This window comes from Gossypium hirsutum, chromosome D09 (genome assembly GCF_007990345.1).
Source record: "Gossypium hirsutum isolate 1008001.06 chromosome D09, Gossypium_hirsutum_v2.1, whole genome shotgun sequence".
Lineage (NCBI taxonomy): Eukaryota > Viridiplantae > Streptophyta > Magnoliopsida > Malvales > Malvaceae > Gossypium > Gossypium hirsutum.
The window spans coordinates 28,563,433-28,584,075 of NC_053445.1; the positions used below are offsets into that span (position 1 = coordinate 28,563,433).

Below are 20,643 nucleotides of genomic sequence, written 5' to 3' on the forward strand. Positions count from 1 at the left end.
TGCTAAAGAAACAAATGGAATGACAATAACTTTTCCAAAGCTATTTTATGAAAATCTATAAATGCAAGAAGTACCTGATAACCACTGAGGTTACTCTTTTCCAGAATCCTCTTGCTAGCAGCAACATCATTATAGCTACCACAAAATAAGCAACAAATAAAGAGAGTAATGCACCTCATAGGTAACTTAGGATTCTGGTAACATAATTCTAAATAATAAAAGATACACCAAAACAGAAGTAATAATTTTGAACTACAAAAGAAAATCTTGGAAAAGCTACCTCCCATTGAGAACCTCTGGAGCCAATATGGAAAACCGATTTATAAATTCACGAAACATCTTTCGAGAGGGAAATCCAGCAGTGCTAATTCTAATTGCTTCCATCACTCCCTGGAATAAAATATGTGCCAAACCATCATACAAACAGGCTGCTCAAAGCAAGGATTGACCAAAACATGAAAACTCACCCCACAACGAAGTTGTTGTAGTATATTATTATTTTCAAATATTCCTGGCTTAAGAGCATTATTTGGCTTTATACAACGTACATAGTGTGGTTCAGTGGCATTCAAAGTCTCAAGTAAAGATTGGAGTTGTTGCTGTGTAAAATAGATAGTATAAGTGAAAATCAAATAAAACAAATGATGTATATAATTTGCCTTTGATTTAGACACTGGAGCAGTGACAGACCTTGAAGCCAGTAGCTATTGAGGAAAATTTTGATGATTTGGAAGTTTCCTCAGGTAAAGGAGGAAACAAGCTTGAAACAAAAGAGCATTTGGAAGCATTCAAGAGAGCCTGATGCTCTGGAACAACTAAATCTTTGTTCTTCTCCAGGAATAGCTCGGTTTGGTAAGTCACCTGTAGCAAAAATCACTTCATAGTAAATGCTCAAGAATTGTCTATTTCATAAGTAGATTACAGAATGATATCTGATACTATAACATTTCTAGCTAATATTGAGACCACTTTACATTTATATAATATCAAATATTGTCGGTTGAATTACTTGCGGTACAAAATAATGCTACCGGTTTATGTTATTTAATTTTTCGAATCGAGGCTTTTTAGGAGATTCAGCATTTGCTAAAATGGATTGTTAATTGAAGTTTGAGTAGAATTAGCTAATTGGATTTGTCCTTTAATCTTGACCAGTTTAGGCAGTGCTTGTTAGTCAAGTTTAACTTGTCTTTTCCAAGCTGGAGATCATCATGTCAACGGGTATAAGGTGTCATAAGCGGAAAAAATCACTAGATAATATAAATTTAGTAGAGCAAAATAGATATTCCCAACAGCCTTATCTTTTAGCTTAACATTAAGTGCCTCCTTGATGTGATTCATAAGGATGCCACAGCATAAAGATACTTACATCACCAGCATAATGGCAAATGGTGAAGTCAGTGCGTGACAACTTAGGCTTAACGAAGCGTTTATGGTCCTTAAAAGTCTGATAGAGTTTTTCCGCAAATGTCTCATGCGTTGATCGAGGAAACATGCTATGAAAAATAACAAGAGTTATTGTCACAATTTCAAAGGTTATAAAATCAAAAGAAAATCAAAATTAGATAAACCCAATTTCTTAAAATGGAAATGGTGGTTTAACATTGTTATGTATCTGATACCTACCAAGCCTCGTCAAGAAGAGCAATGATGCCACCAGGTTTCTGCAAGCAGAAAAGTAAACATTATAAGTTAAAACTATCCAATAGAGTACTAAAATATGGATTAATTCCACCAAACCCCTACAGTTTCAACTTCTCCCACATAACACTTTTTTTTTCAATTAGCACCATGTGATTAAGATATATTCCGAAAAGATGTTAGACAGTTAATCTGACCAAAAGAAAAGTCACATCTTATTTGTTTACAGTTAAGGGTATTTTCATAACTTTCTCATGTAAAACTAACAGCTTAAACCCTATGAGAACAGTACTTATTCATTAGTAGTTATTAAGCAAGTTTTTAAATCACAGTGCTATGGGAAGAATTGAAACCAAAAGGGACTTTCCCTTGAAATTTTCATGACATTAGCTTGTTATTAAGCATGTGTTTAAATTTTCAAGTGTATCCTTTATTTTAAATTTTGCTGGTGTTATCATTTATTTTGAATTTGCTGTTGTTGTCGTTTTTTTAAAATTTTGTTGTTTGTTAGTGTTTTGTAGAAATAAGTCTCCTACAGAATAGAAGTAGGCTTTTCTCAGGTATAAATAACTTGCTGCATTCAACAAATCATCTTTCTTTAACACTGTCACTTGCATTTACAATTGTAACATAAATTTTCTAAAAGATTCTCATTAACATAAGCAGACAATAATCTTTCATGATTTTAGCATCCAATAAATAAAACCACCATCACCCAAGTTATAATCTTAGTCATCAGATAGCATCATTTAAAGTTCCTCATACTTCTTTAAAAGGTTTACATATCCATATGAATTTTAGAAAAACTACCCCCACCCACCACCCCAACACACACACATTCAAGGCATATATGTGTATTATATATATATGCAGAGTTTTTCGCATAAATTGCATATTGCAAATAAGACACTGGCATAAAAATGACAAAATGGAAAAGGACTGATGTTGTACCTTTTCAACAAGATCAAGAATATCTTGATTATCAACAAACTCTATATAACTCCAGTCAATTTGTTCCTTTTTATATTCCTCCTGCTCCATCTTAAAAACATGCTGGAAAAATGACGGCATTGGTCATTTTAAGCATTGCTTTAAAAGCTGAAAATTACCTAAAGACAGTAGCATCAATGTAATGTATAAACCTGATTAAAATGCTGTTGCAGCTTTTCATTCGTCAAATTGATGCAAAATTGCTCAAAACTGTGTACAATGAAAATGAATCATGTAGGTATTTACAGAACCAAACAAAGGAACATTGTCTATAGTTCTGCACACTGTAAAACTTGAATAGCAGACACAATGTGCAGGAAGGATGAACCCAAACTAGCAAAGAAAGAGAAATAGTAATACCCACAAAGTTAATCAACAATATAGACCCTGAATAATCGTCAAGGAAATTTTTAAAATCTGATAGACTTAAAATACTAAATTTCCCTATCTAGACATCCCAATCATGAAAAAAGCACGGGGATGCCATGAAAGAAATTGATGTTTGTAAATGATGAAAACAAAGCATACCAGTTAAGCACCTGTTTGTCTTGAAACTCTCAAATCCATAAATATCCAGAACACCAATCAAGAATTTTGATTCCGGATCCTGACCAATAGAAATATTTATCTTCTGAACGAGCCTGGGAAACCAAAGTGCAGAATGTCCAGAAAATCATAAATGAGATGTATTTAATATGTGCCTTTACATGTTTCTCTCCAGAATGAATCTACTGGTACATAGAAAGTTACCAGTCAAATAATTTTGAATAAACAATTTTGGCCAAAGCATCCCTGCTGATAGCTGCAGTAGCTGGATCAAGAGATTTTGTAATGCGATCACCACGAGTCACAATAACACGTTTACATAAGGAGTCTTCAAGAGACTTTTCATCACACCTAAACAAGAGAGGCATATTAGTGTTTTTCCATTCAAATATACCCTTGAAGACAATAACATGGACATCTAAGTATAAAACTAGCAATGATGAATTACATGAATAAGTCTGCAGCAGTTTTTAGATGCAACCGAGATTTATCATCTTTAGGTTCAGCACCATCTGTTTTCTTTCCCTTTACAAACTCAACATTTCCTAAATGTAGAATAGCAGCCACAACTCGAAATATTGCCTCCTGAGATAGTAACAAGAAGAGGTTCAAAAGAAAAAAAATCATAGTCAAATATCCCAGCGAAAATAAAAATCAAGATGCATTACCTGCTCTGCCTGGTTGATCCCAACAATATCCATAGCTCTCTTTGTCTCAAGATACTCTTTAGAATCATCTAGTACATCCAGCTCAAAACAATTTGACTGATTCAAATAATGAAAAGTTCGTGGATTTCCAACTTTGAACTTCTCAACATCCTGATAACATGTATTAGAAAATAAAACCATAAAAGTTTTAGATGCCTCTTTAGTAACAAAAAAAATTCAATGGAGGCAAAAATAACACTTGATGTTAGAATAATGGAGTTGACATTTTTACCACTAAAGGTATCACCAAGGCTAAAAAAAAGTTTTAGTCTCATGTAGCAGTAACTGTGTCCTTTGCAAACCTAGATTATGGAGCTCTAAACATGGCTATTATAACACATTTTAGCTTGGAAAAAAATTCAAAATAATGACCAGAATTCATCACCGCTAACCTATACAACTTGAAAGTGCTGCAGGATATATTATTAGAGATCTTTTGAAGCAACTTAAAGATCACTGCTTTTCTTATACCCTACATTTCAGTCTAAAAGAATAATCATTTGTTTTAAAAAAACCTATATCTAAACAAAAGAGCAAGCTTAAGTGCAAATAAGACTTCTACTTGATTTTTTTAGAACTCCTTACAAAATAAAACCTGAATTAACCTGTGAAGACCAAATCTAAACCAAAAAGCTTTAGTTCTAATATAAATGGGGTCAGCTACTAGAACCAAAACATAGAAACATTTACTTCGGATACACAAATTCTCCCCTTCCAATCATTCCCATCCACCACCATCCTCTCTTCAAATTCTAATAGTTTCACATCATTATGCATCACATCCAACCTTTTTTATTTCTTGGTTTCCCTTTCAACCTTTTACCATTTGCAATGTCCATTTGCTCCATCCTTCTAACAAATTGAATTCCCCAATACGGGCCCTATCTAGCCAAACCACTATAAACAATTTTCTCTCGCCTTGTCCTATATAAGAGCTATTCCAATTTGGAGACAACTATCCTTATTTCTAACCCTATCCTTCCAAGTCTTATCACGCATCCATCTTAATATTTGCATGTCAGCCAAACTTATCTTTTGCGTATGTTGGTTCTTTTAGCCCAACATTTTGCACCATAAAGCAAAGCCAATCTGGTAGCCGTCTATGGAAATTCCCCTTCAAACAAGAAAGTATATTACAATTAATAGAATTCCTATTGTGATTCTCCACTAAAGCCACCAAGCCTTGATCCTATGATTAATTTCTCCATCAATCAGCCCATCATTTAGGAATTATTGACCTAGGTACTTAAAGCACTCAACTATTGATTTCTTTGTCCAAATATATATATATTAATATCACTTGACCATAGAGTGTAATCACATTTTATCACTATTCCCTTTCTACTAAACATAAACTTCATGTAATCAATCTTCAATCTGCTCAATCTAAGTCTTCAAGCTTTTAGTGTTTATCAAGTTGTTTAATTTGGAATGACTTTCATTATTTCATCCATTAATATTCCAAAGAGAAAAAGACTCAAAATCAATCATTGATGCACCTCTACTTTAATCAGAAACTGATCTGTAAATCCACCACTAGTTCTTATGTTAATTACTACATCCTCTTACATATATTATCCTAACATATTTGAAGGAAACTGTCTTCATGTTCAAAGCACACCAAAGAATGCCTTTAGGTACTCTGTCATAAGATTTCTCTAAATAAACAAAAATCATGTCCAAATCTCACCATGACACTCTAAACCGCTCAATGATTTGTTTCAAAAGATGAATCACTTCAATGGTGGATCTCATGGCATGAAAACAAACTAATATCGTCCTTGTTTTTATATAAAGGCACCAAGGTACTTTGCCTCCAGTCATCAAGCATCTTATCACTTCTCCATATCCTATTAAATAAGTTTGTCAACCACTCAACCCTGACATCGCCGGTGAATTTCCAAACATAGATAGGAATTGATACGAGTCACAAAAGCCCAAATTCTTGAAGGCGAGGCCCAATAAGCAAATTCCCAGCCCAATCAAGAAATCCATCCATACTTAGTTGAAAATCAGGCCAAATTGTCAAAGTGGCCCAAGTTGTAAAGTTTTATTTTTATTTTTATTTATTTATTTACTTAGTTTAAATTTTTATGTCAATATTCAGTCCAAGAGTCCTAGATAAAATGACCTTTGACCGAATTTCCATATTAAAATAATTAGGAGTTTTTTTATTTTAGTTTTCTAATTAGATTAGGACTAGTTATAAGGCCTATTTAAAGGCATGGCTGTCCACCTTGTTAAACACTTATCATTATTATTAAAATTTCAGATTTGCTGAGAGCAGAATTTTCTTTGAGTTCTTCAAGGATTTTCTCTTGAGTTTTCTTTAGAAGTTGTTTTAACAATCTTTTTTATTGTGGGAGCCATCTTCAACCTTCTTCTTGCCATGGATATTCTTTGGAGGGGAGATTAGAGCCGTTTGAAGGGAGTTGTGAGATCTTTCGAGATTTCAAGGCTTCTTAGGACTTATCTTTTAATTTCTTACTGTCAATTCTTTCTTTATTTCTACTTGTGCTGAATCATTATCTAATCTATTTTCTGTTCTTATTGTGTTTTCAGCCTTTTTCTATCTTAAGGAATCAGCCCAAAAATCCCCAATTTCTAGGGTTTTTCTATACTCTTTTTGGGTGAAATTAGATTGTCGAAATTTGGGAAAAACTATCTTGGTGTTCAATTGGGCAGAATCACAATCTCCTTGAGGGTTTCAAGAACCCTAACACTTATTTCTATTCTCAATTTGATTCTTTGCTGATTTGGGGATTTTATTTCAGATCTGGAAATTCAAAGTTCTAATCTTTTAATTTTTCTGTTTCGTTTCAGATCTAATTGTTTAGGGTTTTCGTAGGAGTTTCTCGTGACTTAGCAACTCGATCTTGGTCCGCGCGCAACCCCGTATCATTTGGTATCAGATTTTGGGCGTTTTGGGTGTTCTTGGTTGATTTCTAAACTGATCTCTATTTTTTAAAGCATAAACGGCAGTTTTACCCAGAAAAATTGTTTAAAAAATTCATTTGAGTGGGTAAACGTTGTCCGATTGATCTGAAATTTTACATACATATTTTTGGCACTGTGATTGAATATAAAAATTTATTCCCGCAAAAAAATCAGTCAAAAAAGTCAAAAAAATAAAAAATACGAAATTCAATAAAAATTTTAAAAAATATTTAGCGGGTTGAATTTGGTGCCCAAAATTTTCAGATCAAAAATTCAATATATAAGGACACTCCAGATTTAATTTCGTGATTTTGGAGATCGGTAACACCTCGAACGAAGTTGTCAAGTTACTCCGCAGTTTTTCGGGTTTTCTGTTTTCAGCAATTTTTATTGATTCTTAGTTGTAGGTTTTCATTTGTTTCCCTTTATTCTTCCTTTACGTTATCTAACACCTTCTTGTTTCTTGTGTTAATAGGATTTAAACGTGTGCACAACTTCTTCCTAGGTGCAACACGAATCAATTGGTGTCTCGTCAGTTTTTGGCATCCTAGTGCAAATTAGGATTCTTTGGTAGTTTGGTTCACACTCTCTAATTGGTTGATATAAACTCTGATAAAGAACTCACAAGATTGAATTCGACCTCATTGAGAATTTGATTTTTTCTTTTTGAGTGATTAACGGTGAGGTTTGATAACTTTTATTTTTGAGTGTTGAGTGTTTTGCAGGTTTTAAAAAAATGTCTACAGGTGATAATACTAGTGACATATTTAAAAAATTCCAACAACAGTTGGACGAACAGGCTGCTGCACTTCGAGCGTTGACTGCTACTATCAATGAGGTGCGGTTGAATCAAGAGCCTCAATATCGAGATCAAATTAAAGACGATGTGGATAACCAGCCTCCTGCTCATAGGCGCGCTCCTCGGCGTGTCCCTAGAACTGATTATGATCTTCATGATCGTGGACAACCCTCTTTGGCAAAACCAAAGAGCGAGCAGCAACGAGAACATCTCTTTCATACTCGCTGCCATGTACAAGGTAAGCTTTGTAGAGTTATTATTGATGGTGAAAGTTGCTCGAACGTAGCCAGCACGACGATGGTGGAAAAGCTTTGCTTAACCACTACCAAGCATCCACGACCTTATCAACTACAAGGGCTTAGCAACGAAAGCCAATTTAAGGTCACTCAACAAGTGCGCATCGCCTTTTCTATCGGTAAATATCAAGACGAAGTCGTGTGCGACGTAGTACCTATTCAAGCCTGCCATTTATTGCTAGGAGAACCATGGCAACTGGATCGAAAAGTCACTCACGATGGTCGTACCAATAGGTATTCTTTAAAGCATCAAGGAATGAAACTTACCTTAGTGCCGCTCACTCCGGAACAAGTCCATGAGGACCAAATCAAACTGAGAAATTCTGTTAAAACAAGTGAGGAAAAAGAAAAAAAGAATGAAAAGAGCAAAAGAGATTGAGAGTGAAAAGGAATGTGAAACAGAAAAGAAATTTGAAAAGAAGTTGAAGAAAGAAGAGAAAATGAGTTAGAAAAAGAAACAAAAGAAAAAGACGAGGAAAGGCTAGTGAGGAATGTTTCCACTAACCAAGATATGAATTTTTCTTGTGTTGCTACTTTTCAGGTTCCCGAAAGATTGAAAGATAACTTGCAACTTCAATACCTCTCAAATGAAAGACGCTTTCATACAATCAACTTAGGCAAAGATGAAATCACACTACATGATCCCGAAGGTAAGCGAGGTAAGGAAATTTTAGAAACCGAGTCCAGTGCAGATTTGAAAATTATTGATAAAACTTTTGGTGACTTAGTTCTTAAAAGATCCCCTCATTTTGATCCGATTAATTGTTACTCTTCGATTGTGGTTGATAAAGTCATTACAAAAAGAAGCGTGATTTGTTATTCTCTTGATTTACCTTGTGTAAAATCCTCGAATTTGTCCAAATCTGTTTTGGAGAATAAGGTAACGAAATTTTCCAAATTTGTTTTCAATTTATATTCGTGCCTTAAACAGTTTATGTGGTTGTACATGAAGTTTGAGTTCCATTTGACAAAGGTTAACTCAACAACGGAGATTCGACTACACTATGCCCCCGATGAGCGAAAGTTTGTTTTAAATGAAAAAGGTAAAATCGACCCTTATTCTTCTGCTTATCGAGGTAAGATGCTTGAAACCTTTGAAACACTTTTGTACTCCTCGGATAGTGATAAAGATCGTGTTGATGAACACTTAGATCGAAACGTGCTTGACTGTCCTATTTTATTTATTGATGATCTATCTGTTTTGATGGTTGATAAAAAGATTCTTGTTTTTGATAATGCATGTGTGAGTGAATCTATAGACCGTCGATTAATGCATGGTATGATTATGCAACTCTGTGAACCATGTGAATCTTTTCAAATACCTACTTGTGACGATTATGTTTACCATTTGATTTATTACTCGCAATTTATTCATGGTTTGTGGGAACAATGTGAGACGACTGAATGCCTTAAAACATGTCCATCTTTGTTTCAAATATTTGACGAGGCAGTGGTGAGTAAATTAGATTGTTTGCATGGTAATCTGAATCTGTCCATTCACATGCGTTATACTTGTTCTGTTATGCTTATGATTAGACTACAAGCTTGTTTCCGTTGCTATTTACTATCTCATGGCTATTCTTTTCAGTGGACTCAATTGCCATTAGTCCCGTTCGATAGAGGAAAGTCGAGTTCATTTGATTTTTCAGATTCGAGGACGAATCTTTTTGAGGAAGGGGGGAATGATACGAGTCACAAAAGCCCAAATTCTTGAAGGCGAGGCCCAATAAGCAAATTCCCAGCCCAATCAAGAAATTCATCCATACTTAGTTGAAAATCAGGCCAAATTGTCAAAGTGGCCCAAGTTGTAAAGTTTTATTTTTATTTTTATTTATTTATTTACTTAGTTTAAATTTTTATGTCAATATTCAGTCCAAGAGTCCTAGATAAAATGACCTTTGACCGAATTTCCATATTAAAATAATTAGGAGTTTTTTTATTTTAGTTTTCTAATTAGATTAGGACTAGTTATAAGGCCTATTTAAAGGCATGGCTGTCCACCTTGTTAAACACTTATCATTATTATTAAAATTTCAGATTTGCTGAGAGCAGAATTTTCTTTGAGTTCTTCAAGGATTTTCTCTTGAGTTTTCTTTAGAAGTTGTTTTAACAATCTTTTTTATTATGGGAGCCATCTTCAACCTTCTTCTTGCCATTGATATTCTTTGGAGGGGAGATTAGAGCCGTTTGAAGGGAGTTGTGAGATCTTTCGAGATTTCAAGGCTTCTTAGGACTTATCTTTTAATTTCTTACTGTCAATTCTTTCTTTATTTCTACTTGTGCTGAATCATTATCTAATCTATTTTCTGTTCTTATTGTGTTTTCAGCCTTTTTCTATCTTAAGGAATCAGCCCAAAAATCCCCAATTTCTAGGGTTTTTCCATACTCTTTTTGGGTGAAATTAGATTGTCGAAATTTGGGAAAAACTATCTTGGTGTTCAATTGGGCAGAATCACAATCTCCTTGAGGGTTTCAAGAACCCTAACACTTATTTCTATTCTCAATTTGATTCTTTGCTGATTTGGGGATTTTATTTCAGATCTGGAAATTCAAAGTTCTAATCTTTTAATTTTTCTGTTTCGTTTCAGATCTAATTGTTTAGGGTTTTCGTAGGAGTTTCTCGTGACTTGGCAACTCGATCTTGGTCCGCGCGCAACCCCGTATCAGGAATTGCATCCGAACCTACTATTTTTCCAATCTTCATTTGACAACAAGGCCTTTGAGCTCAAAAGGCCTTATCCACATAAAATTGCAATTTATGTCCTTTAACAATATATTCAAGACTATAAGAGGAGCTTATCAAAATATTTCCTCATCTCCTTGTAATCTCTTCAACCTTCAATGAGGACCACAAGATTGTTATCCTTGAACACCTACTAGTTCCTAAATCTAGTCCTTTTCTCTTTCATCTAATCGAGACTATAAATATACCTCTCCATCTTTTAAGTTCAATTTGTCAGAAATGCCTTTATAGGCTCTCACTCTAGTTTCCCTTACAACTCTCTTGGCCTCCTTTGCTACTTTTTTATTCTCAAAATTCATTGTATCCATATATAGGATTCTTCAATAGATTCTTTTGTTCTTAATAGTTTTGTTTGCTTCCTTATTCCACCATGATGCATTTGTATATGGCTGAGCCACGCCCTTTGATTCACCAAGTTCTTTCTCAACACTTGTTAATAAATCATCCATCCTATTACACATCACACTAGCATTGACATCCTTTTCCCCATTAACATCTTTGGTTAGTCTATTCATGAAAAATGCCAGTGTATCCCCCATGAACCTTCCCTATTTGATCCTAGATTCTAGACATGTTTCACTTTCTTAACGTCTTTCTAAAACAAACATCTTAAACTAGATGCAAATTATTAAAACTCAAAGACACTTTTACCTCTGGCGGTGCAGCACAAAGCATGTAAAAGCAATGATAGTTTCTCTCTGGATCAGACACTTGGCAAACACGAGATCGTTCTAGCAAATAAGTCCTTATTGCAGCTCCAGAAATTCTCCCCCTTCCATCGAACTGAATTTCCACAAACTTGCCAAAGCGACTAAAATTACATTATATTCAATCAGCGGTAGTCTTTCGTCAAATAAATCAAGTGACTTGCACAAACATTAGGAATGAATTATGAGAAAATATTTCCAACCTTGAATTATTGTTTCTGACAGTCTTCGCATTCCCGAATGCTTCTAGAACAGGATTTGACTACAAAGGTAAGAACAAAAAAGATATGAAAAAGAATACTTTTATTCAAGAAATCTTAGTTTCCAAGAAGGGGAAGGGGGAACCTCACATCCAAGAATGCAACATCAAATTGATCAATTTCACATATTGCAAAACTGAATAAGTTACGGAGTTTGAGATACCTCCAAGACCTTTTGCTCCACAGATCGTTCCCCTGTGTTGTTATTTCTCCCTCCCATAAAAGCTAGATACTGCATAAGCATCTTTGTACTCTCTGTTTTACCAGCTCCACTTTCCCCACTTACCAAAATTGCTTGGCTTATTTGCTCCTTAATCATCTGTCTGTTTGCAACATTTATTACACTAATAATGCACAACAACAATGCAAAAGAAAAGAGAACACAAAAACAGGTTACCTATAGGCAGAATCTGCAATAGCAAATGGATGTGGGCTAAGTTCACCCACACTTGCCCCTTTGTATTTTTCCATCACGCGATTTTCATATAAATGTGGCAATCTTTGAAAAGGATTTATAGCAATCAATATACCTCCTGTGTAGGTCTGGAATAACACATCAACACATTTAGCTTCAGAAAACAATGCATTATCTCCAGAATAAAAATGGAACAACCGTGCAACAAAGTAAAGCCACATGTTAACAGTTGGACATCATAAACCATGGTCAAAAGGACTGCAATGTGTGAAACAAGATGTGAAGTAACTAATCTGAGTAAATAGTTCCATAAATTCATACTAAATTGAACAAGATAGAAAGGAATGCAATCTGACAAACATGCTATGGAGAAAATAATTTAAGTCTATAAATCAAGGATGTTAACTGATACTTGGCAGAGATATTTTAGGAGTAAGTTTTGTTTACTAATGATTGGTAAAGATATTTTAAGAGAAATTGCTGCATTTTGCGCCCTTTATTAGGGACTTAGTACATGCTTTGTGATTGTTTCCTGTTTTTGGATTTTTAGCAAGTATATAGAGAGAGGCTATTGTAACTAACAAAACTGTATGATAGAGAATAAAACTTTTTTCTCTCTAAAAAATCCACTCTCAAATTGTTATTAGAGCGGGTTCAGAATCATTCCTAAGAAGATAAAAACAACAAAAATCCTAAAATCAGCCATGGTGAACAACAGAAGAAACTCAGTCTTAGAGATGATTTCAACCTGAGAATCTCAATAGCACAAAATGGTAATTATCCAATTACTATAAGTATTAGACATGGGAAAACTAGCTTGTGGTTTTTTGGATTCAAGGACTTTCAATCATATGGCAAGAGATTTCACTATTTTTCATAAATATAGTCCATGATGTGATAATGCATTGGTACTTATTGCTCATCATTCTCCCTAAGGTGACTGGTACAACTGCAGTTAAGGATATAATTTGTGGTGCATTACTGTTTGTGCTCAATCTTGATTGTAAATTGCTACATACAAGTTTACAAGGGCCACCAATTGTGTTGCTTGATTCCTCCCAATTATGTGTGCATTTCAGATATTGGACTTGTGGAAGACAATTAAAAATGCTAGGGCCACCAATTGTGTTACTAGTCTACCTAGCTACATGTCACCAGATTACAAACATTGTTAAAAAGGCATTACCTCAAACCATTTTCAAGAACATGAAATCCATGTAGCACATGATAGACATTCATATCCCAACTTGAGGGGGTGTCAAAATCAAGGGATGTGAACTGGTGCTTGGTAGAGATATTTTAGGAGTATTTGTTGTATTTTGTGCCCATTATAAGGGCTTGATATCATGCTTTGTGGTTGTTTCTTGTTTTAGGATTTTTACCATGTATATATAGAGTTTATTGTAACTAACAAAAAATGACAGAATAAAAATTCTTTTTTCTCTAAAAGATTCTCTCTCAACATTGAGAAACCTTTGCCAACTCTAAACATTTTAACAATAAAATGAAATGGATAACAGGATGCAAATCGTCTTATATACTTACATATATTTCATTAATATCAAATCGACATCTTAAATTCTGCAGAACTCCAGGTTCATGCAAATATGCTAGCTTTGTCATATCATCAACACCAGATGGAGGAAATTCAGGGTCCTTTGGATACACATTAGATGTCTTGCTCACAACCTACACAAGGTAAAAGGGAACGAAAAACCCAAAAGCCTTTCAAACTCTGATTTCATGCTATATAGTGAAGGAAAATTAGAGCTTGAAGAAAGATGCCTATCGCTGAAAGTGAACCAGGTCCATAATCTGAAGACATATGTTTTACCATTGAAAGATCTACATTTTACACAACAAAAGTTTAACAAGAAGTTTTAAACCAGCAGCAACAATGAAGCATGAGCTCCTAGAAGAAAGTAAGAATAAAAGTAAATATAAGGAAAAATCCACAATTCAAGCCTTTTGTTGTCTTTACCAGATTATACGCTAGCTGAATATTCTGAGCCCTAATATTTCTTGAAGTTACTGCTCCAGTGAAGATCCTATTCTTATTTCCTTATTAATCACTCCAATAGGTCCTTCTCTAAAGCATAAAACATATCCAGGATTAGTTTGCTTATTGCAGTATTTTGAATGAATGGAAAGCCTCTTTTCTTAATTTATTTATTTATTCTTTCGCAGGAAATGAACAGTTGAATATCTGGATTCTGGACAGCCAACATGAATAGTTATGCAACAAGAGCTGTAAAATGAACTTCCGAGTGCATATTTAGCACAAATGATGCATGATCAACATGCATTTATCCGTTCTACCACCCTTTTTTCTGTTCAAAAAAATTATTATCTCGTGTAGCCTTACACATTTAAATAGTTCCAATTTCTCAGCATTAGCTCATATTTTAAAATAAAAATTACATTTTGCTTTCTAACCCAAAAACCAAGCATAAGCAATATCCCCTAATTTGAAGGGTTAGCAAGACCACCCACATTTGATTTAAAATGCTAACACCTCCTTGCACTTCCAACTACAAGAAATTAACACCCTACACTATATATGACTTAACAAAGGAGCCCTTCTATTGCCACAGTCCATCACATTAGATACGATGGCACTACCTATATATATATATATATAAAATCATGAGTAAAACATTAGGGGGGTTTAACTTATATGTCAACACTAGCATAATGGTCTCAAAGTAATTTTGAGCAGAAACCTAGACCAAACTCAAAAGTTAGAAGGTTTCATTTCTAGGTCTCTATATGTGCTTATATCTTATTTTACCTAAAAGTATCCTATCAACAAGGTCAAAAGAAATCCCAGCTTAAACTAAATTCCACCAACTTATCTTGTAACATATAGTAAACTATTGGTAACCAAGTACTAGAAGACCAATAACATCTTCTATAGTCTTCCACGTTTGCTACATTTGTATTTTTTTTGGAATGATATATTGTTTAGCCATAATCTCTAGATATTCACAAAACATAATGAAAATCATATCATCTCGTGAAGGAAATTCAGTAATATAATTTAAAACTTCCAAGTTCATTAAACTAGGATGATAGTGATTTTCTGTATGCCAAGTCTTCGATTCTAGTTTAATATACATAAACAAGTTTCATAACCGCAAGAAACAAAGCAAAAAATCCTTCATGAAATAAGTAAATCATTGGTTTGTATCTAAACTATTATTGGATGGAAGTTTAACATATTTAGCAATAAAAGGTAATCAAAATATTATATTTTGGTCCTTCCATAACATAAAAAATAAAAAGAGTATAACAAACACTCACCAGTTTCCCTGATGTACATTTTACTGTAATCTTTTCCCCTTTAATTTCTTTAACTTCCCCATCTATCCAAGCTACCTCAGGGTCCTCCACCCAAACAATAGATCCAGCAATAATATTGGATGGAGCAACCTGTGACACCATGTCAAATCATCAGCATATCTAGGTGAAGGAATAGAGACTCGTTAACATAAAATTAAGTTGCATTGTGCAATTAGATATATAGGGCTAGCAAAAGGGTTATACAGTGCATCTTCTGACCACCATCCAATGCCTCTGTTCTTTGGTTATTCTGCATCTCTCTCACCCTATAATTATCTAAAACAATTTTGTAACATCCTTCAATTATCAAGTAAAACATTATTAATTTTTTACTTGGAAATCACATATTCAAGTCAATAAAACGAACTCTTAAAAGACAGGGCTAAGGCTGTCAACACCCTAAGCTGCCGTAAGTTCTACTAAGCTAGCTGCTTCACACGAGGCTAGTATTTTATGCTCACACTGCTGTGGGAAAATTATTGACTGAATTGCGTTAAGAAAATTCCTATAGTGCTATTTTTCAATTGATTTCAAATAAGAATTTCCAGATTACTATCTATCAAGAATCCTGACTACCAAGAAAAAGAGAAATGAGGCTCTAGAAACTGAAATTAGTTAAAGAAAACTAATTTTCTCTCATAAAAAAAAGGGTATAATCATAATGAACTTTAAAAAAAAGAGATCTCAAAACCCAATAATTCACATTTAAACATTTCTGAATCAACCCAACAACGAAATAGAAGAAACAAACAGCATCCAGGAAAAAAAGTAGAAACAGTTTTCAATTTGATTACTTCATTGGAGTTAAATGAGCTACCTCTTCATTCACGAAATAGAATCCAAAATCAACAGAAACAATTAACGGTACATAGGAAAAAAGAGGAAAAGAGTGAAAATAAATAAAATCATAGAGGAAACAAAATGCAAACCATTGTTTCTGATTAGGTTCAGATCCAAGGCAGAGCCAATAAACCCTTGATATCCTTCAACGCATAAATGCGAAACGAATCGTCATAAAAAAACAAAATAATTCCCTCCAAATCCCTGCCTCTATGGTCAACCAAGAAACACAACTTCCACACTCCTCGCTTCCTCCCTATATCTTTTCCCTAATTGGACCAAATGCATCTCTTCCTTGCCTCTCTACAATTGTAGACAATCATTATTGGCAATGCCGTTCCTTTCCATTTCGTTTTCATAGGGAAGTGAAAGGGGTGAAGAAGAGGTCACATTGATTATCCAATAATATGATATATTGTCTTTTATTCGGTAATATATTGGTATATATAAAACAATTGCAGACCTTTAAACACCTATATGTCAATGCATGAGAGTGCAAACATCAAAAATATACACAAACACTCCCTCGTCTCTGTAACTTTTCTTCGTTCTTCTTCTCCCTCCCGTTTTTAAGTTTTCCAGAACGACGTAAAAGCGTGAACTCGACATTTACAATACAAAATTCCTTATTTACCCTTGAATTTGGAGGATATTTACTGAGAGTGCCTTCCTTTTACTGGATTTTGCGAATTAACAAAACGCTCCCGTTTGGATAATGAAGTACTTATGTTTTATAGGGAGTGGAAAAAGTTTCCGGACTATTGAAAATGTACAAGTTCATAATATTTTTAGATATTATTATAACAATATTATTACAATTACTTGGATTAAAAATTTATTATTTATACTATATATAAAAATATAATTTCTACAATTATATATATTTAATATACAAAATTTTTAATTATCGCATAAATAAGTATGAATCAAATTTTGAATTGATTCCTTGAAACATTCTGATCGAATCTTCAAACTGCCTGTAACAGGTCAAATTCGTCCTACTCAAATAAAATAAAACTAAAAAGAACAAAATAAATAAAATAAAACACAAATAAAAAGTCCATTAAATAACAATTCAATTACAAAAAAATCCAAATATACAAGCCCAATAACCCAAGACGCAATCTGCTAACCTAAAACCCTAAAGCCCAAAAAAACCCAAAGCACAATAGCCCAATATCCTAAATCTAAAACAGAAAACCCTAATTCCGTTAAGTCTCTAGCCGCCGCCTTTGTCACATTAGCAGGCACACCTCTCGAAGTCACCCACGTCCCGAGGTCTGCCTTCTCTACCACCATTTCACCGAAATGGCAAGGGGCAAGGCTCCCATTGTCATTGACTCGACCCCTTGCCGTCACCACGAAGAACTTGCAAAAAAGGAGAAACATAAGCAGAACAACAAAGAAATAGAGATAAAGAAAAAAAAACAAACAAAAAGAAAAAAATATTGTAATGTATTCAGCTATAAAAACAAAATTTTTAGACTTTTTTATAAAACTAACCCAAAAAATTTAATTAATTACGTAAATGACCTATGTTTTGATAAAATACATAAATAACTTAAAATTTACAATAAAAATTGGTGGAACCAAAGTGTTTGGTGCCACCAACATGCCACATCAACAATCAGGATAAAAAAATCAATTTTTTGGTGGAGTCATGTAGAATGACGCCACCTATATAAATTCTAAGAAAATATTGTGATTTTTGAAAAAAATGGGGGGCTTTAAACAAATTTTTCTTTTTTCTGGTGGAGCCAAATAATTTGGCGCCACGAGATTCTAACACCTCTGCTACCTTTTATCTTTTTTCTGTTATTTGATTTGTTTTTCTTTATTTGTGTATTATTTGTTTTTTTTAATTTTTAATTATTTGTTTTATAATATTTTAAATGTTTTATAATATTTGTTTATTCAAACATTTTTTTTGAAATTTTTTTTAATTGTTTATTATTTTTTATAATATTTTAAATGTTTTATAATATTTGTTTATTTATACATTTTTTAAATTATATTTAAAATTTTTAAAAAATAATATTTTATTTGGTGGAGCCATTTAAAATGGCTCCACCACTTTATTATAAGTGTACTTTTTTTAAAATGTGTTTTTTTAATATAAAAACTTAAAATTTGATATTTTATTTTGGTAGAGCAATTCTTTATGGCTCCACCACTTGGTTCTCTAACATATATAAAATGGTGAAATTGTTGTGTTTAGTAGGAGAGTTCAAAATTTCTGTTGAAGATGAATAACGAGATGTTTTTGGTGTACTTTTTTTTATGGTGAAATTGTAGAAGGTGATGTTGATTGTGTATTTCAAGGTCGACAAAGAGTAGGGTTGCGATTAAAAAAAAGTGAAGCTAACAGAAATGAAAAGAAAGATCAATGCGAAAATAGCAATCCGTTGTGGAAGGGCGACGTCCAGATTATTTTACAAGTTTTTGATCTCTACAAATCTATTGAAATTTTGTGAGATGCAACTGTTAGATGATGATGACTTGGGCACTATGATGAAAATATGGTGGTCGACTAGGAGTGAGAACCCCCAACTGGTTGAGCTATTTGTTGAGTTAGTGGACTTAGAGCCTGTTGAGAATATTAGTCCTAAAAGTCAACATCATGGATTTGACTTTGATATTAATGTTGAATGGACAAACCAGTAAGAATGCAGAGAGACATCATAGATACCCAAAAATCCAAATTATGGTAGGAGTTCGTATAACAACCATACCCCAGTCCCCGTCTACAAATACATCCGGAGGTGATAATAAGAGCCGAGACAGATGTCGAAAAAAGGACCAATAATGGTGAAGATTCTGATCAGGATGTTGACGATTTTAATGACCTCGATGTTGATGAGGTTCCGGAGGATAACGATGATGAAGGCCCGGAGGAGGTTGAAGATGTTTACGGCCCTTCATTCAGTAACCCGATTTGTGGCATTATTTTACAAAACGAACTTGGAGGCGGCATGTTAAACGTAGATCTAGATGCAGCGCATGCATCCGATTTCCTTGAGTATTTTGATATAGTACCTGTTCATATATTGACGTCAAATCCACAATTGGAAGAGTTGTTCGTTGGGTAACGGTTTGAGAACAAGATGGACTGTGTGTTTGCCATCAAACAGTACAACATGAAATTGTCGATTGATTACAAGGTTTCCAAGTCTATACCGACATTATATGTTGGGGAATGTTGGAGAGCCGGTAATGGGTGTCGCGCGGGTTCGGGATACATTTATATAGAAGACTCAACAGTGGCAAATACAAAAATTAGAAGGCCGTCATACATGCACTGCCTCACGTATGTCTCAAGACTACCGGAAATTGGATGCCAAAAGTATTTACAATTACATCATGCCACTAGTGAAAGATGGCCCAATCATTCTTATGTCGACATTGATTGGGGACATGCAAGCCCGATTCTAGTACAGAGTGTCGTACAGGAAAGCGTGGTGGGCAAAACAAATGGCCATGCAACAATTGTACGGTGAATGGGATGAGTCATACAATGAACTTCAAGGTTGGATTTTAGCGATGATGGAGTACGTCCCATGAACTATCGTGGACTTGCAAACGTTGCCTTATAGAGCCTCGAATAGACAATTGGAACTAGGGAGATAAATTTTCTGTCATTTTTTTAGACTTTCGATCCATGTGTTGGGCCTTCTCCCACTGCAAATTGTTAGTGCAGGTTGATGGAACGTTGATTTATGGAATATACATGCAAATACCGATCACTTTCGCCATCGTAGAGTCGGAGAACTCTAAATCGTGGGAATATTTCATTCAGAACTTGTGGAGGCATGTTGTCAGGCAAGACAACATTTGTATTATCTCTGACAGATCGAAGGGCTTTGTTGCTACGATTTGATAATCCGAGGTTCCGTGGAGGTCCATTTACTGTATTCGTCACATCGCTGTCAACTTTCACAATGAGTACAAGAACAAAGACTGGCGCAAATGAATCGTGACATGGTAAAAATATCATATTTAAATTCGTATTTGTAAATATTTCAAGTCCATTTCCTAATTGGGATGACAACGTGTTTTATCAGAATACATACATTGGATACGAGCTGGAAGCACACCGATTCAGACATAAGTTGGCGAGGTTAGAGATTGATATGGTGGGGTCTAAACCTTTTCTCAGACAGTGGTTTGGTAGCATGGAGCCATGGAATGGGATCAATATTTTGACAAGGGGTACCGATATGGTTATATGACGACCAACCTCATTGAGGCCGTTAACCCCGTCTTAAGGCGTACGTGTCACTTGCCAATTTCAGAAGTTTTTTCAGCTACATTTTACAGGTTAGCAACCTTAATGCCAAAAATAAGGTTGAAACAAGCACAACAGTTTGAGGCAGGACACGTACACGTCGAATATATCAGGGATGCCATGAAAGAGAACACT

At 34.3% G+C, this 20,643-nt stretch overlaps 1 protein-coding gene across 1 annotated transcript in view; it reads right to left on the reverse strand.

Moving 5' to 3' along the window:
* Positions 1-16,761, reverse strand: part of LOC107891970 (myosin-8) — a 33,666-nt gene extending 16,905 nt beyond the window's left edge. Inside the window, exons 1-19 of the mRNA XM_016816903.2 lie at positions 16,313-16,761; positions 15,345-15,473; positions 13,587-13,730; positions 12,024-12,169; positions 11,790-11,949; positions 11,570-11,628; positions 11,311-11,470; positions 3,846-3,995; positions 3,626-3,762; positions 3,382-3,528; positions 3,171-3,272; positions 2,784-2,841; positions 2,593-2,694; positions 1,627-1,664; positions 1,370-1,496; positions 691-861; positions 468-599; positions 281-390; positions 75-135 (exon numbers count right to left, since the gene is read on the reverse strand). Coding sequence (XP_016672392.2) covers positions 75-135; positions 281-390; positions 468-599; positions 691-861; positions 1,370-1,496; positions 1,627-1,664; positions 2,593-2,694; positions 2,784-2,841; positions 3,171-3,272; positions 3,382-3,528; positions 3,626-3,762; positions 3,846-3,995; positions 11,311-11,470; positions 11,570-11,628; positions 11,790-11,949; positions 12,024-12,169; positions 13,587-13,730; positions 15,345-15,473; positions 16,313-16,315 — 2,136 coding nt within the window. The 5' untranslated portion in view covers positions 16,316-16,761. The remainder of the gene's footprint in view (positions 1-74; positions 136-280; positions 391-467; positions 600-690; positions 862-1,369; positions 1,497-1,626; positions 1,665-2,592; positions 2,695-2,783; positions 2,842-3,170; positions 3,273-3,381; positions 3,529-3,625; positions 3,763-3,845; positions 3,996-11,310; positions 11,471-11,569; positions 11,629-11,789; positions 11,950-12,023; positions 12,170-13,586; positions 13,731-15,344; positions 15,474-16,312) is intronic.
* Positions 16,762-20,643: the final 3,882 nt, after the last annotated feature.